Below are 18,734 nucleotides of genomic sequence, written 5' to 3'. Positions count from 1 at the left end.
TACTACATTAAAGTGCCAAGTCTCAGTTTGTGTAAGTAAGGGAACAGCTGTGTGATATATGTAACAGTTTTAACACAACACATTTGCCATTATTATGACAGCTCACTTCACTCAATAAGTTGCAAACATCTTCAACATTTACTGATATTGGAGTTTCCATCCTTGTTTCTAAATTGAGCAGCAAGTGCTGCAATTTAAAGCAATCATGCTAAAAAGCCCTTTGTTTGCTCTGGCCACATGTTTTTAATGCTTAATTGTATAATATTTAAAGAATCTAGCTGATTCTTAGCACGCACGATGCTTTTGTGTCATTGTGCATTTTACCTGTTGCTTCCATCAGCAGTGAAATATTCAATAAATGACAATATCACAGTTCTAATTTGACATACAGCCAACCTCCTATGCTTTTCCAAAACCACTTCTATACTTAAAATAATGGTTTGGGTTATGAGACTTTTTCCCCCTTCAATTCAGTTTTTTCTCTTTCCATCTTTTTAAAGGAAGCTCATTTTAATTCATCAGTAGAAATTCGGTTTATGGAGGGTGGATGTTTTTGTAAATTGGCCCTAAGTGTACATCTTCAGGAGCTTTTTTCCCCCCGTGTACTCAAAAGGTTTTTTTTTTTTTTTGGTTTTTTTTTGTCCACCATGGAGAAGACTTCCTCAGCTTTTTGCTATTTTCTACTTTGTCTGTGCACCCCTGTGCAACAGATGACACAAACTGATGTTTCTTGTAGATTTTTCTTTTTTTTTCTTGGTTTTTATTTGTTTTTATTTATTTATATTTTTTTTTACATTTTTTTAGACAATTTGTTCTTCACATTTTTACTTTTTTTTTTTTTTTTTACACTTCTCAAATTGACAGATAACTCCACCACAGCCTAATATCCAACACTCACTCAGCTTGAACCCACAGGTGAGCACCTTTGTCCATAAACATATGTTGAAACGACACGCAGCTTCCTAAGGTTTTAGTGACCAAACTGCTCCAGTACTTTCAGACACAGTTTTGCATATATTACAGCTGAGACTTGGTACTTTAATGCTGTCTGTTATATTATTTTAGATTTAATGTACAAACCTGTTTTTACAGTGAAGATGGTCACAAGTTTTTGTGGCTGTTTTAAAAATATGCAGTAAAACTGGTTACAGCAGACAGAGGAGGCATTCAGTCTTCTGTTTTTCATTTCATTTTATTTATTTTTTTACAAGATTTACAAAGTTCATACATTTTAAAAGAGAAATTATTAGTTAGCAGATAATTACTCTGGCTTTTTTTCTATTACTAGCTGCCAGTTGCTGAGTGACCTTTCCTGTTTCGTATTCGTCTGTAGTTTGTACTTGATGACTAACAGATAAAAAAATAAATGGGAAACACGAAGTTTCACAGTGTTGTGCTGAGTTCAAAATCTGAAATCATGCCATCAATAGAAAGGTCACAGTCTCCTTTTGCCTGTGATGCACACAGCCCTGCACTGAATGTGTCACCTGAGGTAACATGTTCACTGTCATGTTCACACATGACCTCAACACAAATCAAACTGATCCATCATCAGCTTGGACTGTGAACATATTTTAAAAGTCTTCATGGTGGACTCTCTCTGGGCTGAATATAATCCTTCCAGCTTGAAATTTCTTATTGATAATACTCATTAATTTTTCTCTGAATGAATGCTGGTTAGAATGAGCAGCTTTCATGTCCCAGACCAGGCTGTGTTGTGGAACTTTATAAAAAGATAAATGTTTATCTTTGATTTATAGAATAATTACCACCGGCTGTTTATTTACTTTGCTGTTTTAAATGTCCATATTTTACAGGGAAGAGTTAGCATTTAGTCGTTGTCAGGTTCAGTTATTATTAACACAGTGTGCGTTGCCACCTGAGTCGGGGACTCTTACAGCCAGCGGTGAAGTATGTTTCAGATTTTAGGTGATTTGTAAATCACTTGGTTGATTCACTCAAGCATTCTGTGAGTTGATGAGGTGTGTAACAACTCTGAGCAATATATCATGAAATTATTTTTTAATTGACTTGTCCTGTTGTTGTTTTTTTCCATCTGCAGGCTGTTTTGATGTCTTGGACTAAAGGCTTCAGGTCAAGTGGGGTGGAAGGACAGGACGTGGTCAGCCTTCTGAGAAAATCCATCAAGAAAAGAGGGGTAATTATCCAAATTTATAAACACTTGAACATTTGGAAAGGTATTGAAACAGTGCTAATTAAGTGTAGCTGCAGTTACATTCACTGGCTTGCCACTGTGTTAGGCACACCTTAGTAGTACTAGTTTGGACGTCCTTTTGCTTTCAGAACTTAATTCTTGATGGCATAGATTCAGCAATCGTCAGGAAACATTTTGGTCTGCACTCCCGTGATATCATCACGGTTTCTCCAGATTTCCCGGCTACATATCTGTAATGCAAAGTTCTGTTCTCCTGCATTCCCATAGTTACTCTATTCGATTGAGATCTGCGACTGTGGAGGCCATTTGGGTACAGTGAAATCAGTGTCATATTCAAGAAAACGAATTTAGGATGATCTGAGCTTTGAAACATGACATGTTAATGTGTGGGAAGCAGCCATCAGAAGGTGGGCATACTGTGTTCATACAGGGATGGATCAGGGATCAGCAACAATACCTCAGCTACTGTGGTGTTTAAAGGAAGTTTAACTAGCAAGTAACAAGAGGCCCACAGTGTGTAGAGCAGAAAACTCCACCCTTCTTTAAACTCATTTACAACTCTTTATGAAAGGTTGTAAGGACAAGATGGGAGAAACACCCTTCAACCATGTTATGAATGTTGGTTTTTCATACTTTGTCCACCAGAGGGCACTGTGCAGCGTTCCTGTTTGTATCATTTTTGAAACAGCAGGAATACAACAGAAAGTTGAGACAGATATACTGTAGATCAGCGGTCCCCAACCACTGGTCCGTGAGTCGTTTATTACCGGGCTGCAAGAGTTGAGGCTCGGGTGTGAAATGTATGGTTTTCAGGGTTTTTAACGTTATTTATTAATTTTTTTAAATCATATTTATCGTTAACTCTGTTTCCCTGGGTCTTTGCCCGTGTGTTATGAAGAAATCTTTGTTTTTCGGTACCGGTACCGTTTTTTTTTGTTTTGTTTTGTTTTTTTGTTGTGGTATTTATCCGCAACGCCTTAAAGTCCGGTCCGTGAAAATATTATCGGACATAAACTGGTCCGTGGTGCTAAAATGCTTGGGTGCCACTGCTGTAGATCAGTGTTTCTCAACCTTTTGGAGCCACAGCACATATTTCACATTAGAAAAATCACATGGCACACCACCAAACAAAAATGTCACAAAAAGCATATTGATCATTTTTCCCTGCGCACCAGGGATAGTGGAATTGGCTTGCTTTGTCCCCAGTATACCTTTTTTGCTTTCATCTGACCACTACTCATGCTAGGGCCTTCATCTGGGTCTGAATTTTCTCCAGGACCAGGTCAGAATGACTACTTTTTCTTTTCAAATATTTATTTATTGCTATTACACGCTGCGTTGTCTCACTCACAGTGTGACTTTATGCAATTTCTTCTTTGTCTTCTTCTTCTTCTTCTGTTTTACTGGCAGTTGGCAACCGATTAATTAGAGCAGGTCGTTGTACTGCCCTCTAGTGGAAGACATTGTAGTTGTTCTGCCCGTGACTCACACCAGCCGCTCGGTGTACTAATCAGGTGGAACCAGATAATCTTCCACAGCACACCTGATCATTTCTCACGGCAATCCTATTTGCCGCAGCACAGTGGTTGGGAAACACTGCTGTAGATGTAATTAATTCACTAATTAAGTGAGGACTGCTAAATAATTACACGTAACACATAGTAGAAAAATCTTTTTATGTTTCATGTCCCGGGAAAAAACCCAAACCATTAGACAATATATCAGATTTTAAGCTTTGCTGTGTAAACTGTAACCTCTGACCAGTCAGCCTGGCACAACTATGCTATGGTTAAGCAGCTAATACATTAGCATCGTTGGCACACTGAATATTTGCATTAACAGGAGTTTGAACAGGTGTACCTAATAATGTGGTTCATCAGTGCTTATTCCTCAACCTGCAGGAAAAGATAGACTTGGGCACACATGAGAAACTCAGTGTAGAGGTGTTGTTTCTCTCATCCTGTCTGATTATAGTGTGAGGAAACTTTGCAACATGATCTCAAAACACGCCTGACACCACAAGGCAAGCGTGCTCGTTTTACTCCACTGTTTCATGACCAAATCGTTCTAATCGTTAAATCCCACAAGTCAAGAAGAAGCATGCCCATCTTGGCAGTGGTCAAAATCATTCAACCACTGACTCCTTGTCATTGGTTGGATGATGAAGAGCATATAACAGAGCAGATGAGCAGATCAACCATCACTTCTCAAAGCCTTTCTAATTTCTTCAGTAAGCTGGCTGAAGTATTGGAAAGACTCAGAACAACATGAGTAGACAAATGCAAACCACCAGCCTGACTTGTTCTGCTATACATCTGCCACAATGCAAACATGTCCATGCAAGTTGATAATTTTCATGTATCCAGGGGCTTTATGAATCATCTTCATGAGCATGCATACATGGGGAAAAGGAGTAAGGACTGAACCCAGTGCCAAAACTAGAGTTTATGTTGAATTCTGAGTATACGCGAGGCTTGGCTCACCTCAAACAAGATATTTAGTGTCTGTTGACAACAAACTTACAAGTAATTCACACTGGCTCTTTTGGAGCAGCAAATGGTAAAAAAGTACAAATGGTACAATGTGAGAGTTTGCTTTGGTTTCTACGTGATCACACAGTGCCAAAGAGCATCCTGGTTGGAGCTCGTATGCAAATCGTGTACTCTAAGGGAGGACTGATATTAAATAAATGGAGCAGATACAATAGAGCCTTCGCAATGTGAATGCTCAGGCTCTAATAACTTGGAAGAAAAGATCTTTTTGTGCAGGCTAACACTACATGCGTCTTGTGCAGGTGACCTGGGGTAATGACAGCATGAGCTGCTGCATTGTGCCTATTAAAGATATCAATGATACTTCCAGCTATAAGTATGGAAGGTCATCCACAATAACTAAACAAATGTCCTCAGCAAACCTCAGCAAGAAAACACGTTTAGATAAAACACCTGCATAATGTCCTCATAAAAACTTAAAGATTGATTTCAGTGTAGTAAATTAAACAAAATGAAGTGCTGAAGTAAATCCAAAATACTGTGATGCAAGAAGTAGTGAATTCAAATGAAAGCTTGTTTTAATAAACAGATTCTCATTGCAGGACTTTGACATTGACATTGTGTCTGTGGTCAATGACACAGTGGGAACCATGATGACCTGTGGCTTTGATGACCGTCACTGTGAAGTTGGCCTCATTGTAGGTAAGTCTAATGTAACAGTGACTATAAATGGATTATGAGGCTCAGTGAGACTTCTACCACACAACAGTGATGTAACACCCATTAAACTGCATCCTAATGGATGAACTGCTCCATCTGTTTTCTTCTTGGGTAAAAATATCGATGTTCATGAAAAAAAAAATCTTTTAATGCTGAAGGCCAGAACATGTGGCACCTCACTGTTGCACTCAAAAAAAGAAATTTCCCTGCTGAAGTTTCTTATTCATCTCTATTTAATTTTTCCTTTAATGGATTTCATTCAGATGCAGTTTCTGCTGCAAAGTGTGATATTATTGTTATAGTATTATATTTGTAACTTGTATTGTAAAAATATATACAAACTAGAGGAGAGAAGTGAGCACAGGTGCTTTCACACTCATCTTGTAAGTGTAATCTTAAATGTGCCCACTAAGCCCAGCCGACCTCTCAGTTAGTCGTTATATAGTTACTGACAGAGTTGTTGCAGTGAAATCTCTTTTCTCAAGGAACGGGGACCAACGCTTGCTACATGGAGCAGATGAGGAACATTGGTGTTCTGGATGGTGACGAGGGGCGGATGTGTGTAAATACTGAGTGGGGTGCTTTTGGGGACGACGGGGCCCTGGAGGACCTACGCACTGACATTGACCGGGAGCTGGACGCAGGCTCATTCAACCCTGGCAAGCAGCTGTGAGTGTGTTTGTTCTCACACGACTTGGTATTAGATAAAACATCCCACGCTGGTGGCTTCACAGGCAGGCGGGTTTGAATTAGAAGCGACTCTCTCTGATTTCCATTCATGTGGGCATATTGAAATACTTTGTCTGACTGCTTCACCTTTGTTGATGTTGTTGCTGATATTATGTAAATAACCTTTTTCATATACTAATTCAGAGTTCTGTCAAAAAAGTCAGTATGTCCTGGAACATTTGCGGTTTTGCAGACATGTGGACATGTGACAATCATGTAGGTTCAAGTGAATAAGGCTTCAGTCACACAGGCCTAGAGATTGGTCCATGACCATCTGGCAACCACCGGTCGTGAGGGAAAAATGAATATTCGGCTCTGCTAATACTGGCCAGCTGCTTTCAGAGTATCAGTGAAAATGAAAAATGCGATGCAAACTGGAAATGGAGCCCTTCAGCACTGCAGCCGGCAAATTTCAAAAGGCACAGCTAACTATTTCTGGTTTATGTTTCTTTAAGTTTTACTGCTGCTTGGCTAGTTGTTGGAGTATTTGCAGACAAACATGAAAAACTAAAGGTGACCTGCAGGGAGGTTTTTGGTGCAGCACCTTCTTTGCAACTGATTTCACCCAGCGACAGCCATCAACCTGCAGGAACCATTGGCAACCTGTCAGAAAAGCACATTTTTCCCTAGCAACCAGTGGTTGTATCACATCCAGTATAGTGGACAGCTCTTGATATCACATGAGAAACCTCAATAAGAGGTCTGGGCCCAGACAGGGTTTAATAGAGTTAGGTGACGGATTTAAGTTTGCGTGACCTTAATTTCCAGTCACAATAAAGCATGCAGTGCGTCACAGAGAGATTAAACAGTTTATATACTTCAACGAATGACTTTAATGCCTAATTGGTGGATCATTATTACCATGTAATTCTAAAACAAAAATCAAACTTTTGACAGTTTATTTATTAAAATCTTTGTAGTTCTGACTGTCTCACACTTGTCAAACATTGTTATTTGTTTGTCTAAAAACATAAAAATAATACTCTGCTGGAAAGGCAGTTTACCTCAGCATTTAATTTGGGAACAGCTTTGTTATGTGCTGCTTACTCAATGAGAGTAATGTATTCTGAATACTTTGGATTACTTAATATATTATCATGCTTTTTTACAACTACATGAATGTACTATTGCTTTATTAATCCTTTATTTATCCAGGTAAAAAAATCTCATTGAGATTAAAAATCTCATTTCCAAGAGAGACCTGTGTGATTGCTGTGTGATTTATTACTATTACTGAAGGTTACTCGCCATACCAATACCAACTAGATGTTTAAATCTTAATATAAAATGAGTAACAGTAAGGTGGACATTAGGTAAGGCTGCACCTTTTGCAGTGATCTCGTATAGAAAACAGGTCCGCGGCTCCAAACTGTAGTAAAGGGACCTCTGGCTATTACGTCGGGTTCCGTGTCGGGCTCGTAGCTGAAAACTAGCTTTACTTTATTGTGTGGTTCAAGTTTGCTAGCGAGAGACAGAGAGAGGCGTTGAAAGACTGCTCCAACGGAACTTTTTGTTTCTGAGGAAAACACGAACACAGTGTACAGTCGAGTCTTAATAGCTTACTTACAACTGGGCTCGTCAGGCTCTCTTTTTGGCTGCAGTGGTTATTATTATATTTACATGCTTCCAGCTCCCGTTTCTGCTCGGTGACAACTTGTACTTTTCCACTCTCCTTTTTCTCCCTCCTCACGCTCACAGACACATAACGGGTATGGCAGTGCATTCTCCGTGCAGCACAGACTACACTGCCCATGAGGCTACATTCTTTAGGGCTATGCCTGTAACACTCTGCCTGCATATTAAATCATTTTTGTGAATCATTTTTTTAAAATATTTCTTTACGTCATTATGCGGGCCGCAAGTAGGGGTGACATGGGCCGCGAGATTGAGACACAGGCATTAGAGCCTCTTAATGCGTGTTTTGTTTGGGGCGTGGAAACCAAAAATAGAGAGAGCATAGCCGAACATATGAAACAGGAAAATACCGCCATGTAATCCCTTAATTTCAGCAAAGTAACTGTATTCTAAATACCACCTTTTTAAACGGTAACTGTAACAGAATACAGTTACTCATATTTTGTATGTTAAATACGTAACGGCGGTACATGTGTTCCGTTACTCCCCAACACTGTGTGTAGATGTACATAAATAGAGCTCATCATATTTTATAAATATATGTATATCACATTGTTTTGCTTCTCTTTTTTTCATGTTGCATGCAGGTTTGAGAAGATGATTAGTGGGATGTACATGGGGGAACTGGTACGTCTCATCTTGGTAAAGATGGCCAGATCACAGCTGCTGTTTCAGGGCAAGACTACGTCAGAGCTCCTCACCACCGGACACTTCAGTACCAGCCACATCTATGCAATCGAGAATGACAAGTTAGTTTTTCTTTGTGTGTGTGTGTGCACATCTGCACCTTGACACTGCATTCTGTGATATCTCTCAGATGGCGGATTAAGTGCAAACCTGTTGAACATTATGTTAGTAGCAACGAGCTATGCCAGGAATTAAGATGCTCATCGAAACTGCCGAACAACCAAGAGCTACATCTGACACTCTGCAGACCTGAATTAGTCTGTTAAATGTTAAAGTTCATGACAGCACAAAAAAAAGGCTGAACAATTATAGCTCCATTGGACGTCAGTCTAAAAATAACATGGCAACACTGCTGACGTTTTTAAAGTTGCATAGGTTGGGTGGGCTGGCTGTAGTCAGGAGGTAGAGCAGGTCATGTACTAATTGGAAGGTTGATGGTTCGATCCCTGACTGCATCCTGCCTTCTGCATCACAAACTCCAAATTGCTCTCCGATGCATCGGAGTGTGAATGTATGCATTATATAAGCAGTAGATAATAACCAGGGGCAGCACGGTGGCACGGTGGTTAGCACTGTTGCCTCACAGCAAGAAGGTCCTGAGTTCAATTCCACCATCAGGCCGGGGTCTTTCTGTGTGGAGTTTGCATGTTCTCCCCGTGTTTGCGTGGGTTCTCTCCGGGTATTCCGGCTTCCTCCCACCGTCCAAAGATTGTGGGGATAGGTTAATTGGATAATACAAATTGCCACTAGGTGTGAATGTGCGAGTGAATGTGAGTGTGAATGGTTGTCTGTCCCTGTGTGTTGGCCCTGTGACAGACTGGCGACCTGTCCAGGGTGTACCCTGCCTCTCGCCCTATGACAGCTGGGATAGGCTCCAGCACCCCCCGCGACCCTGAAAAGGATAAGCGGAAGCGAATGGATGGATGGATGGATAGATAATAACCAGTCCATTCACCATTCGGATGAAACTCATTCATGCAACAGGAGCCCAATCACAGCAAGAAATCTCTAACAGAATGGTGAAAAAGGCAAAGAATCAAGGTGTTGTAATGGCCCAGACCTCAGCCTGACTGAAATTCTGTAAATCTGACTGAAAGAAAGTAAATCTCCAAAAGTTGATTCTGTTCATCTGGACGTAGCGTTTTGTGGGAGAAACGTTTCGTCACTCATCCAAGTGACTTCTTCAGTCTCGGCTGACTGCAGGTTCCCCAATCTTATAAACAGTACGTTTGCATAATGTCATTATGCAAATGTATTCAAATTTACTGTACTGCAAAATGTACTGTTTATAAGATTGGGCAAACCTGCAGTCAGCCGAGACTGAAGAAGTCACTTGGATGAGTGACGAAACGTTTCTCCCACAAAACGCTACGTCCAGATGAACAGAATCAACTTTTGGAGATTTACTTTCCTGGATGATTGAGAATGCATCAAGACGCTAAGAAAGTGTTGCATAAATGAGTGCTCCCACACTGCAATGAACTGAAGCAACATTTTAAAGAAGAGCCAAAATGACACAATGACAAGAGAGAGTGATAAAGTCACACACAACACAATTAATTCAAGTTAGGGCCAAAATGACAATCACGAGTATTTAGTGAACAATAATATTATAATTCACACTCCTTTCACATCTGTTCACATATTTGTATCAAAGTAGTCCTTCTTATTCACCAAAACTTTCAACAAAATGAAATCAACAGGGCATTACTTTATATACATTTTAATGCATGATCACTCATATTCATTTAATTGTAGTTGAGATTATAATTTGTTTAACTGTGGAACCCTGCTTCAAGTTATTGTGGCTGAAAGTTGTTTCAGACATCACTAAATAATGGGGTGAACTGCATAAAGTCTTGTGTAAACGTCCTCACATGGCTCTATTTGCATATAATTGCCATCGCTCCTGTTTTGCTAGATTTTTTATTTTTATGTTTATTTTTTGGGTGGATTGAGTCAAAATATTAGTTATTTATAGCTAAAGAGGTGAACAAGTGATGTTTAACACCAAATACATGTTTAGTGGGTCTTTCAAAGATTCTTGAACAGAAATCTTCCCCAACAGCAAAGTAGAAGTACAGCATGCAGGGAAGAGAAACCCAGACCATCTCACAGAACACACAGTCCATTTCCTGAAAGTTTATTATTCCTTTATTGCTTTCTGGTAAATAATCTATTAATAGGTCTTCATTAATAAGTTAAATTCTGAGTTTGAATGTTCAAAAGCAGTGGGCAGAGATTATATGCTAGTAATTAAAAATGTGCTGTGAAGGTTGAGGATAGAGAAGGAAGAGGCGTACAACCCAAAGAACACCTTCCCCACACTGAAACACGATGGTGGGAGTGTTATGCTTGTGATTGTTTCGTTTGTCTGGAACTGAGAATCTCATCAAGGTGGAAGGAATCATGAAGAAGGATATCTGCAGATTTTGGAAAAAACAAACCTGTAGCAGCGAGCACCAAAGCTGAGATCCTCCCTTTGTCTCCAAACACCACAACCCAAAACACACATCTCTCCTGTTGGAGAACTACCTCCAGACAAACAAAGTGACTCTTCCTGACTGGCCTACATAAAGCCCTGAGCTGAATCAAAATTGAAAATCTGTGGGATGAACTAAAGACTAAGATCCATGCCAGAAAAACATAAAATGTGGAGGAGCTTAAAAGATTTGCAAAGGAAATATGTAGTTGTATATGCAACTAGCTATTAGCATGGAGGCTAATAATTTTGAAGCTGTTAGTTTTTGTTTTTTTGTGAAATCATTATGTTTCCGTATGCAAAGTAAAATAATGTGAGCATCTATAATAATCTAGGCTGTTTGGAACAGCTGTGTTAAAAATGTCTTGCCCTTTTAAAAAACACTTGGCACGTACTTAAAATAAAACGACGTTTTTATGGGGGAGGGTAAGAATTCTGTCCTCAAGCTCTTCTTCTATTCTTCACATTAATTTCTTCACTTTCCTTCCTGCAGAGATGAGGAAGGTATTGCTAGTGCTGAGAAGATACTTCGTGGCCTGGGGCTGGACCCGTCGGTTGAGGACTGCATAGCAACTCGGAGGGTGTGTCAGATTGTATCCACACGGGCCGCACACCTGTGCGCTTCCTCTCTAGCATCAGTGCTGCGACAGATCCGGGATAACAAAGCTGCTGAGAAGTTGCGTGTCACTATTGGAGTGGATGGCTCTGTTTACAAGAATCATCCAGAGTAAGTGAATCACTTCTGTTATGTTGGTCTCGCCAACACATTCATGACTTTGATCTGTGTCACTGGCACCTTTTACTGTAGCTGTGGAGTGACTGTGGCTGTGTTTGTCACTTCAAATCACATTTTTACTATTCATTCTGTGTGCCTGCATGTCCCTGAGACAAAGAATATAAGAGCATAAAGGCAAGTCTCAGGGAGGTGATCTCAGTGAACAGCCACATACAGTGGGGCAAAAAAGTATTTAGTCAGCCACCGATTGTGCAAGTTCCCCCACTTAAAATGATGACAGAGGTCAGTAATTTGCACCAGAGGTACACTTCAACTGTGAGAGACAGAATGTGAAAAAAAAATCCATGAATTCACATGGTAGGATTTGTAAAGAATTTATTCGTAAATTAGGGTGGAAAATTAGTATTTGGTCACCTCAAACAAGGAAAATCTCTGGCTCTCACAGACCTGTAACGTCTTCTGTAAGAAGCTTTTCTGTCCCCCACTCGTTACCTGTTTGAACTCATCATCTGTATAAAAGACACCTGTCCACAGCCTCAAACAGTCAGACTCCAAACTCCGCCATGGCCAAGACCAAAGAGCTTTCGAAGGACACCAGGAAAAGTATTGTAGACCTGCACCAGACTGGGAAGAGTGAATCTACAATAGGCAAGCAGCTTGGTGTGAAAAAATCAACTGTGGGAGCAATCATCAGAAAATGGAAGACATACAAGACCACTGATAATCTCCCTCGATCTGGGGCTCCACGCAAGATCTCATCCCGTGGGGTCAAAATGATGATGAGAACGGTGAGCAAAGATCCCAGAACCACACGGGGGGACCTGGTGAATGACCTGCAGAGAGCTGGGACCAAAGTAACAAAGGTCACCATCAGTAACACACTACAACGGCAGGGAATCAAATCCCGCAGTGCCAGACGTGTTCCGCTGCTGAAGCCAGTGCATGTCCAGGCCCGTCTGAAGTTTGCCAGAGAGCACATGGATGATACAGCAGAGGATTGGGAGAATGTCATGTGGTCAGATGAAACCAAAGTAGAACTTTTTGGTATAAACTCAACTCGTCGTGTTTGGAGGAAGAAGAATACTGAGTTGCATCCCAAGAACACCATACCTACTGTGAAGCATGGGGGTGGAAACATCATGCTATGGGGCTGTTTTTCTGCCAAGGGGACAGGACGACTGATCCGTGTTAAGGACAGAATGAATGGGGCCATGTATCGTGAGATTTTGAGCCAAAACCTCCTTCCATCAGTGAGAACTTTGAAGATGAAACGAGGCTGGGTCTTCCAACATGACAATGATCCAAAACACACCGCCCGGGCAACAAAGGAGTGGCTCCGTAAGAAGCATTTGAAAGTCCTGGAGTGGCCTAGCCAGTCTCCAGACCTCAACCCCATAGAAAATCTGTGGCGGGAGTTGAAAGTCCGTGTTGCTCGGCGACAGCCCCAAAACATCACTGCTCTCGAGAAGATCTGCATGGAGGAATGGGCCAAAATACCAGCTACTGTGTGTGCAAACCTGGTAAAGACCTATAGTAAACGTTTGACCTCTGTTATTGCCAACAAAGGTTATGTTACAAAGTATTGAGTTGTATTTTTGTTATTGACCAAATACTTATTTTCCACCCTGATTTACGAATAAATTCTTTACAAATCCTACCATGTGGATTCATGGATTTTTTTTTCACATTCTGTCTCTCACAGTTGAAGTGTACCTCTGGTGCAAATTACTGACCTCTGTCATCATTTTAAGTGGGGGAACTTGCACAATCGGTGGCTGACTAAATACTTTTGCCCCACTGTATTTGCTCTGTGTGATTATATAAATAAGTCAGACAAACAGTTTAAAGACTGAATGCTGGAAGGATGTATACATGATAAAGGAGCATCATCAAGTTCACTTATAGCAGAGAAAAATCCATCTATAAGAAATTGTGCTCTTAAACTGAGTCCTTATCTTTCTGCCCCCCTTTTTTCTTAAAGGAAAATTGCTGCAAGCTGAATTGCCTGCCACTTACCTTTTCCAGGTTTCCTAGCTGGCTTGATTATGCGCTGCTTTTAGTGTAACTGAAAATGATAATCTATAAAATATACAGCTTGTCATTGTGTGTGTGTGTGTGTGTGTGTGTGGGGGGGGGGTTAACTGACAAGGAGGGTGTGTTCAAGACGTTAATGGGCACAGCTGATTGTATTTGTGCGACACAGGGTCAAAAGATGTTCATTTTAAATTTAAAAGGTTTGCTGATCAAATATATCTAGTGGAAATGTCACCAGGTTCATCAGTTAAAGTGCACAGTGTGTATGAAAAAAATGATTCTGTGTGTGTGTGTGTGTTCCTTGGCAAAAATCATAAGCATGATATACTCAGGTATAAGAAGTGGCTACACAATGTTAATCTCTGAAGAAGGAAATGCCCATAGATGATGTTCCTGATTATTGTCTGGTGTAGAGCAGCTTCAATGTAAAAAAAAAAAAAAAAAAAAAAAAAAAAGATCAAAACACAACTGAGCAAGTTGTTTGGGTATCATGTGTACAAGCGAAAAAGGAACAACAGAAGACAGAAACCATGGGGACTTAACCAAATGTGTGTCTTTTCTAGGTTTTCCAGGAGGCTCAACAAAATGGTTCGTCGACTTGTACCCGACTGCGATGTGCGTTTTTTGCAGTCACAGGATGGTAGTGGGAAGGGTGCAGCTATGGTGACTGCGGTGGCCTTCCGACTTGCCAACCAAAATGCTGACCGGCAGCACATCCTCGACACGCTGCGCTTGAGTCGCGAACAGCTGCTGGAGGTAAAGAAGCGATTCAGCGAGGAGATGACCCGAGGTCTGTCAAAGCAAACCCACAAGCAGGCCAGCATCAAGATGCTTCCCACTTATGTCCGATCCACTCCCGACGGATCAGGTAGGTTTAACCCCACCTCCCCCAAGCTCTGGCTTGCTTTTGACCAGAGATGGGCAGTAATGCGTTACTTGTAACGCGTTACTGTAATCTGATTACTTTTTTCGAGTAACGAGTAAAGTAAGGGATTACTATTGCAAAATCGGTAATTAGATTACTGTTACTTTCCCGTAGGAACGCTGCGTTACTGCGTTACTAAAACCGTGATTTTTTGCGAGAATGTCTCACGACAGTGACGTAAGCGAGTGCGCCGTTAGTGACAACAGCTGTGTGCAGATCAACAATGGATCACATATCGAGTGCGGGAGAGAGTATGAGCGTGCAGCGTTTAAAGCGTGGAAGTACTGACCTTACTTTGAGTTTGATTCCATAAAAAGTGACAAAAACATTAGCGTCCATCGTGCGTGGGAAGAAAACTTCTTTTTACAGCGAAAAAACCCCTAAACTTCCAAGGAAGCACCAAGAGCGCAACGACGTAATGGGAAACTCACAGAGACACTGCCGTATCCTTCCACTGACCGCTGCACACCTGCACCAGGGTAAACCTCCGCCTACTGCAGTCCTGCTTTACAGGTGAAAATAGAGCAACAGGACCGCTGAGTCTTTGACTTTATTTATTTTCTGCTGTGTTTTACTTGCATCTATTTGAAAGAGTGAGTGTAAACACAAAAAATTATTTTATTTTATGTGCTGGAATGTGCAGAAAATAGGTTTAAATGTTAAACTCATTTATTCAACTCAGAGAATGTTGCATATAATTAAATGTTTTGCTTGATGCATAAAGTTAAAAGATTAAAAATGATAAAACAACTTAAAAAAAGAGACTTTTCCATTTGATTACATTTTGTATGATGGATTATGTAGAAAAAGTAGAATTGGGCTGAAAGATCTATCGCTTTATCACCTCTTCAGGTTGTAAATCGTGTTTTAAAAAAGTAACTAAGTAACTAAGTAATTAATTACTTTTGAAAATAAGTAATCAGTAAAGTAACGGGATTACTTTTTTGGGGAAGTAATCAGTAATTAGTTACTGATTACTTTTTTCAAGTAACTTGACCAACACTGCTTTTGACACAAGGTTTCTTTTTTCTTTTTTTTTTTTTTTAAATATAATGAGTTAATGTCTTTTATACCTGGACAGAACATGGCGATTTCTTGGCTTTGGACCTTGGAGGCTCCAGCTTTCGAGTGCTTCTGGTGCGAGTGAGAAGTGGAACAAAACGCAGTGTGGATATGCAACAGAAGATCTACAGTATCCCACAGGAAATCATGCAAGGCACAGGGGAAGAGGTAGTGCTTCAACTGAAACTGACTAACAGGAAGCTACTTGTGATTAAGAGCTAAATTAAGGCCAAATGTTGGTTAAAAACTTGCCATGTCAAAGCACAGTACTGTGGATGTTTGCAAAAGTGATGCTTTGTACTTATTTGTACTTATACCTTATAATATTCCTTTTAATTTTGTTTTTTTGTTTGGTTTTTTTTCTAGCTGTTCAACCATATTGTGGACTGCATAGCTGACTTTTTGGAATACATGGGCATGAAAGGAGCATCTTTACCTTTGGGTTTTACGTTCTCCTTCCCCTGCGATCAAACCAAACTTGATGAGGTAATTTTCTGTGTTTGTGTAAAATGACCTATAAACTATATGAGTTCAGACTGGTTACATCTTTCTCTTGGTGCCTTTCACCAAAAACGTTTATACTTTTTACCCCAGCAAAGACCCACCCTTGGTCTACGTCAGTTTCAGTTTAGACTGAAGTAAACTTCATGATTCAGTAGTTTGTAACTTGATGTAATCATTTTCTGAATCACTTGTATCAATTTCCACATCATCATTGTTTTGCCCACCCCTCTTTACAGCATTGCTTCAGTTCATTGAGCTTTGCAGGTAGTTGCTTCATTTGTAGTTCTCGTGAGGTCCCACTGCAGCATCTGGGCTTTGACTGGGCCATTGCAACACCTTAATTATTTTCTTTTACAGCCATTCAGTTGTAGATTTGCTGGCTGTCTTAAAACCAGCGTTTTGTTGCATGAACCAGTTTTTGTCAAGTTTTAGCTGTCAGACAAATGGCCTTACATTTAATTCTGTTTTTTTTTTCTAATTACTCTGTCATAAAACTTTGATAATTTAGGCTTGATGAGACTGAGATGTAGTCCTTTTTGTAGATAGGACGCCCAAATGCCCCAGATCAGCAAAGTGCCCAAACTTCTGCTTTTATAGAGGTGCTCACACTTGCTGATGGATCAGTTCATCAAGTGCATTTGATTAACAGCACCTGGTTGCTACTTGCACTGTACTCTGGTTTAGCTTAGTTGGTTTTGTTTTTGTTAAATAAATAATGATGCGGTGCAGGATGTCATGTTTTGTGGTTGCTCGGAGGTTGTATTTATCTAATTGCCAGACCTGCTACGGATCAGGTTATTTCATTTATATCTTCTTATACTTAAAACTTTCTTCTTCACGCTGTATGTGAGCACAGGAGTGTGTCAGGTAGAGAAACTGGTCTAAACTATACTCTGTTTTCTAAACTTGCTGGGACACTCTGGTGGGGAGTACACAAGCTACTGTGGCTTGCAAAAGTATTCGGCCCCCTTGAACTTTCCCACATTTTGTCACATTACAGCCACAAACATGAATCGATTTTATTGGAATTCCACGTGAAAGACCGACACAAAGTGGTGTACACGTGAGAAGTGGAACAAAAATCATACATGATTCCAAACATTTTTTACAAATAAATAACTGCAAAGTGGGGTGTGCGTAATTATTGAGCCCCCTTTGGTCTGAGTGCAGCCAGTTGCCCATAGACGTTGCCTGATGAGCGCTAATGACTAAATAGAGTGCACCTATGTGTAATCTAATGTCAGTACAAATACAGCTGCTCTGTGACGGCCTCAGAGGTTGTCTAAGAGAATATTGGGAGCAACAACACCATGAAGTCCAAAGAACACACCAGACAGGTCAGGGATAAAGTTATTGAGAAATTTAAAGCAGGCTTAGGCTACAAAAAGATTTCCCAAGCCTTGAACATCCCACGGAGCACTGTTCAAGCGATCATTCAGAAATGGAAGGAGTATGGCACAACTGTAAACCTACCAAGACAAGGCCGTCCACCTAAACTCACAGGCCGAACAAGGAGAGCGCTGATCAGAAATGCAGCCAAGAGGCCCATGGTGACTCTGGACGAGCTGCAGATCTACAGCTCAGGTGGGGGAATCTGTCCATAGGACAACTATTAGTCGTGCGCTGCACAAAGTTGGCCTTTATGGAAGAGTGGCAAGAAGAAAGCCATTGTTAACAAAAAACCACAAGTCCTGTTTGCAGTTTGCCACAAGCCATGTGGGGGACACAGCAAACATGTGGAAGAAGGTGCTCTGGTCAGATGAGACCAAAATGGAACTTTTTGGCAAAACGCTATGTGTGGCGGGAAAACTAAGACTGCACATCACTCTGAACACACCATCCCCACTGTCAAATATGGTGGTGGCAGCATCATGCTCTGGGGGTGCTTCTCTTCAGCGGGGACAGGGAAGCTGGTCAGAGTTGATGGGAAGATGGATGGAGCCAAATACAGGGCAATCTTGGAAGAAAACCTCTTGGAGTCTGCAAAAGACTTGAGACTGGGGCGGAGGTTCACCTTCCAGCAGGACAACGACCCTAAACATAAAGCCAGGGCAACAATGGAACGGTTTAAAACAAAACATATCCATGTGTTAGAATGGCCCAATCAAAGTCCAGATCTAAATCCAATTGAGAATCTGTGGCAAGATCTGAAAACTGCTGTTCACAAACGCTGTCCATCTAATCTGACTGAGCTGGAGCTGTTTTGCAAAGAAGAATGGGCAAGGATTTCAGTCTGTAGATGTGCAAAGCTGGTAGAGACAAACCCTAAAAGACTGGCAGCTGGAACTGCAGCAAAAGGTGGTTCTACAAAGACTCAGGAGGCAGAATAATTACACACACCCCACTTTTCAGTTATTTATTTGTAAAAAATGTTTGGAATCATGTATGATTTTCGTTCCACTTCTCACGTGTACACCACTTTGTGTTGGTCTTTCACGTGGAATTCCAATAAAATTGATTCGTGTTTGTGGCTGTAATGTGACAAAATGTGGGAAAGTTCAAGGGGGCCGAATACTTTTGCAAGCCGCTGTACCTTGGATATAGCAATCATA

At 40.7% G+C, this 18,734-nt stretch overlaps 1 protein-coding gene across 2 annotated transcripts in view; it reads left to right on the top strand.

Annotated features, from left to right (window-relative positions):
• hk2 (hexokinase 2) overlaps nt 1–18,734 on the top strand; it is a 43,169-nt gene that overhangs the window by 12,800 nt on the left and 11,635 nt on the right. For both annotated transcript variants that reach the window (XM_024804461.2, XM_076890621.1), the window contains 8 exons: nt 2,063–2,158; nt 5,271–5,370; nt 5,874–6,057; nt 8,340–8,501; nt 11,415–11,648; nt 14,255–14,559; nt 15,698–15,846; nt 16,045–16,164. In XM_024804461.2, coding sequence (XP_024660229.2) covers nt 2,063–2,158; nt 5,271–5,370; nt 5,874–6,057; nt 8,340–8,501; nt 11,415–11,648; nt 14,255–14,559; nt 15,698–15,846; nt 16,045–16,164 — 1,350 coding nt within the window. The remainder of the gene's footprint in view (nt 1–2,062; nt 2,159–5,270; nt 5,371–5,873; nt 6,058–8,339; nt 8,502–11,414; nt 11,649–14,254; nt 14,560–15,697; nt 15,847–16,044; nt 16,165–18,734) is intronic.

The sequence above is a fragment of the Maylandia zebra genome, linkage group LG12 (genome assembly GCF_041146795.1).
Source record: "Maylandia zebra isolate NMK-2024a linkage group LG12, Mzebra_GT3a, whole genome shotgun sequence".
NCBI classification, from domain to species: Eukaryota; Metazoa; Chordata; class Actinopteri; order Cichliformes; family Cichlidae; genus Maylandia; species Maylandia zebra.
Note: the sequence above shows the minus strand (reverse complement) of the source record. Positions and strands in the feature narration are given on the sequence as shown.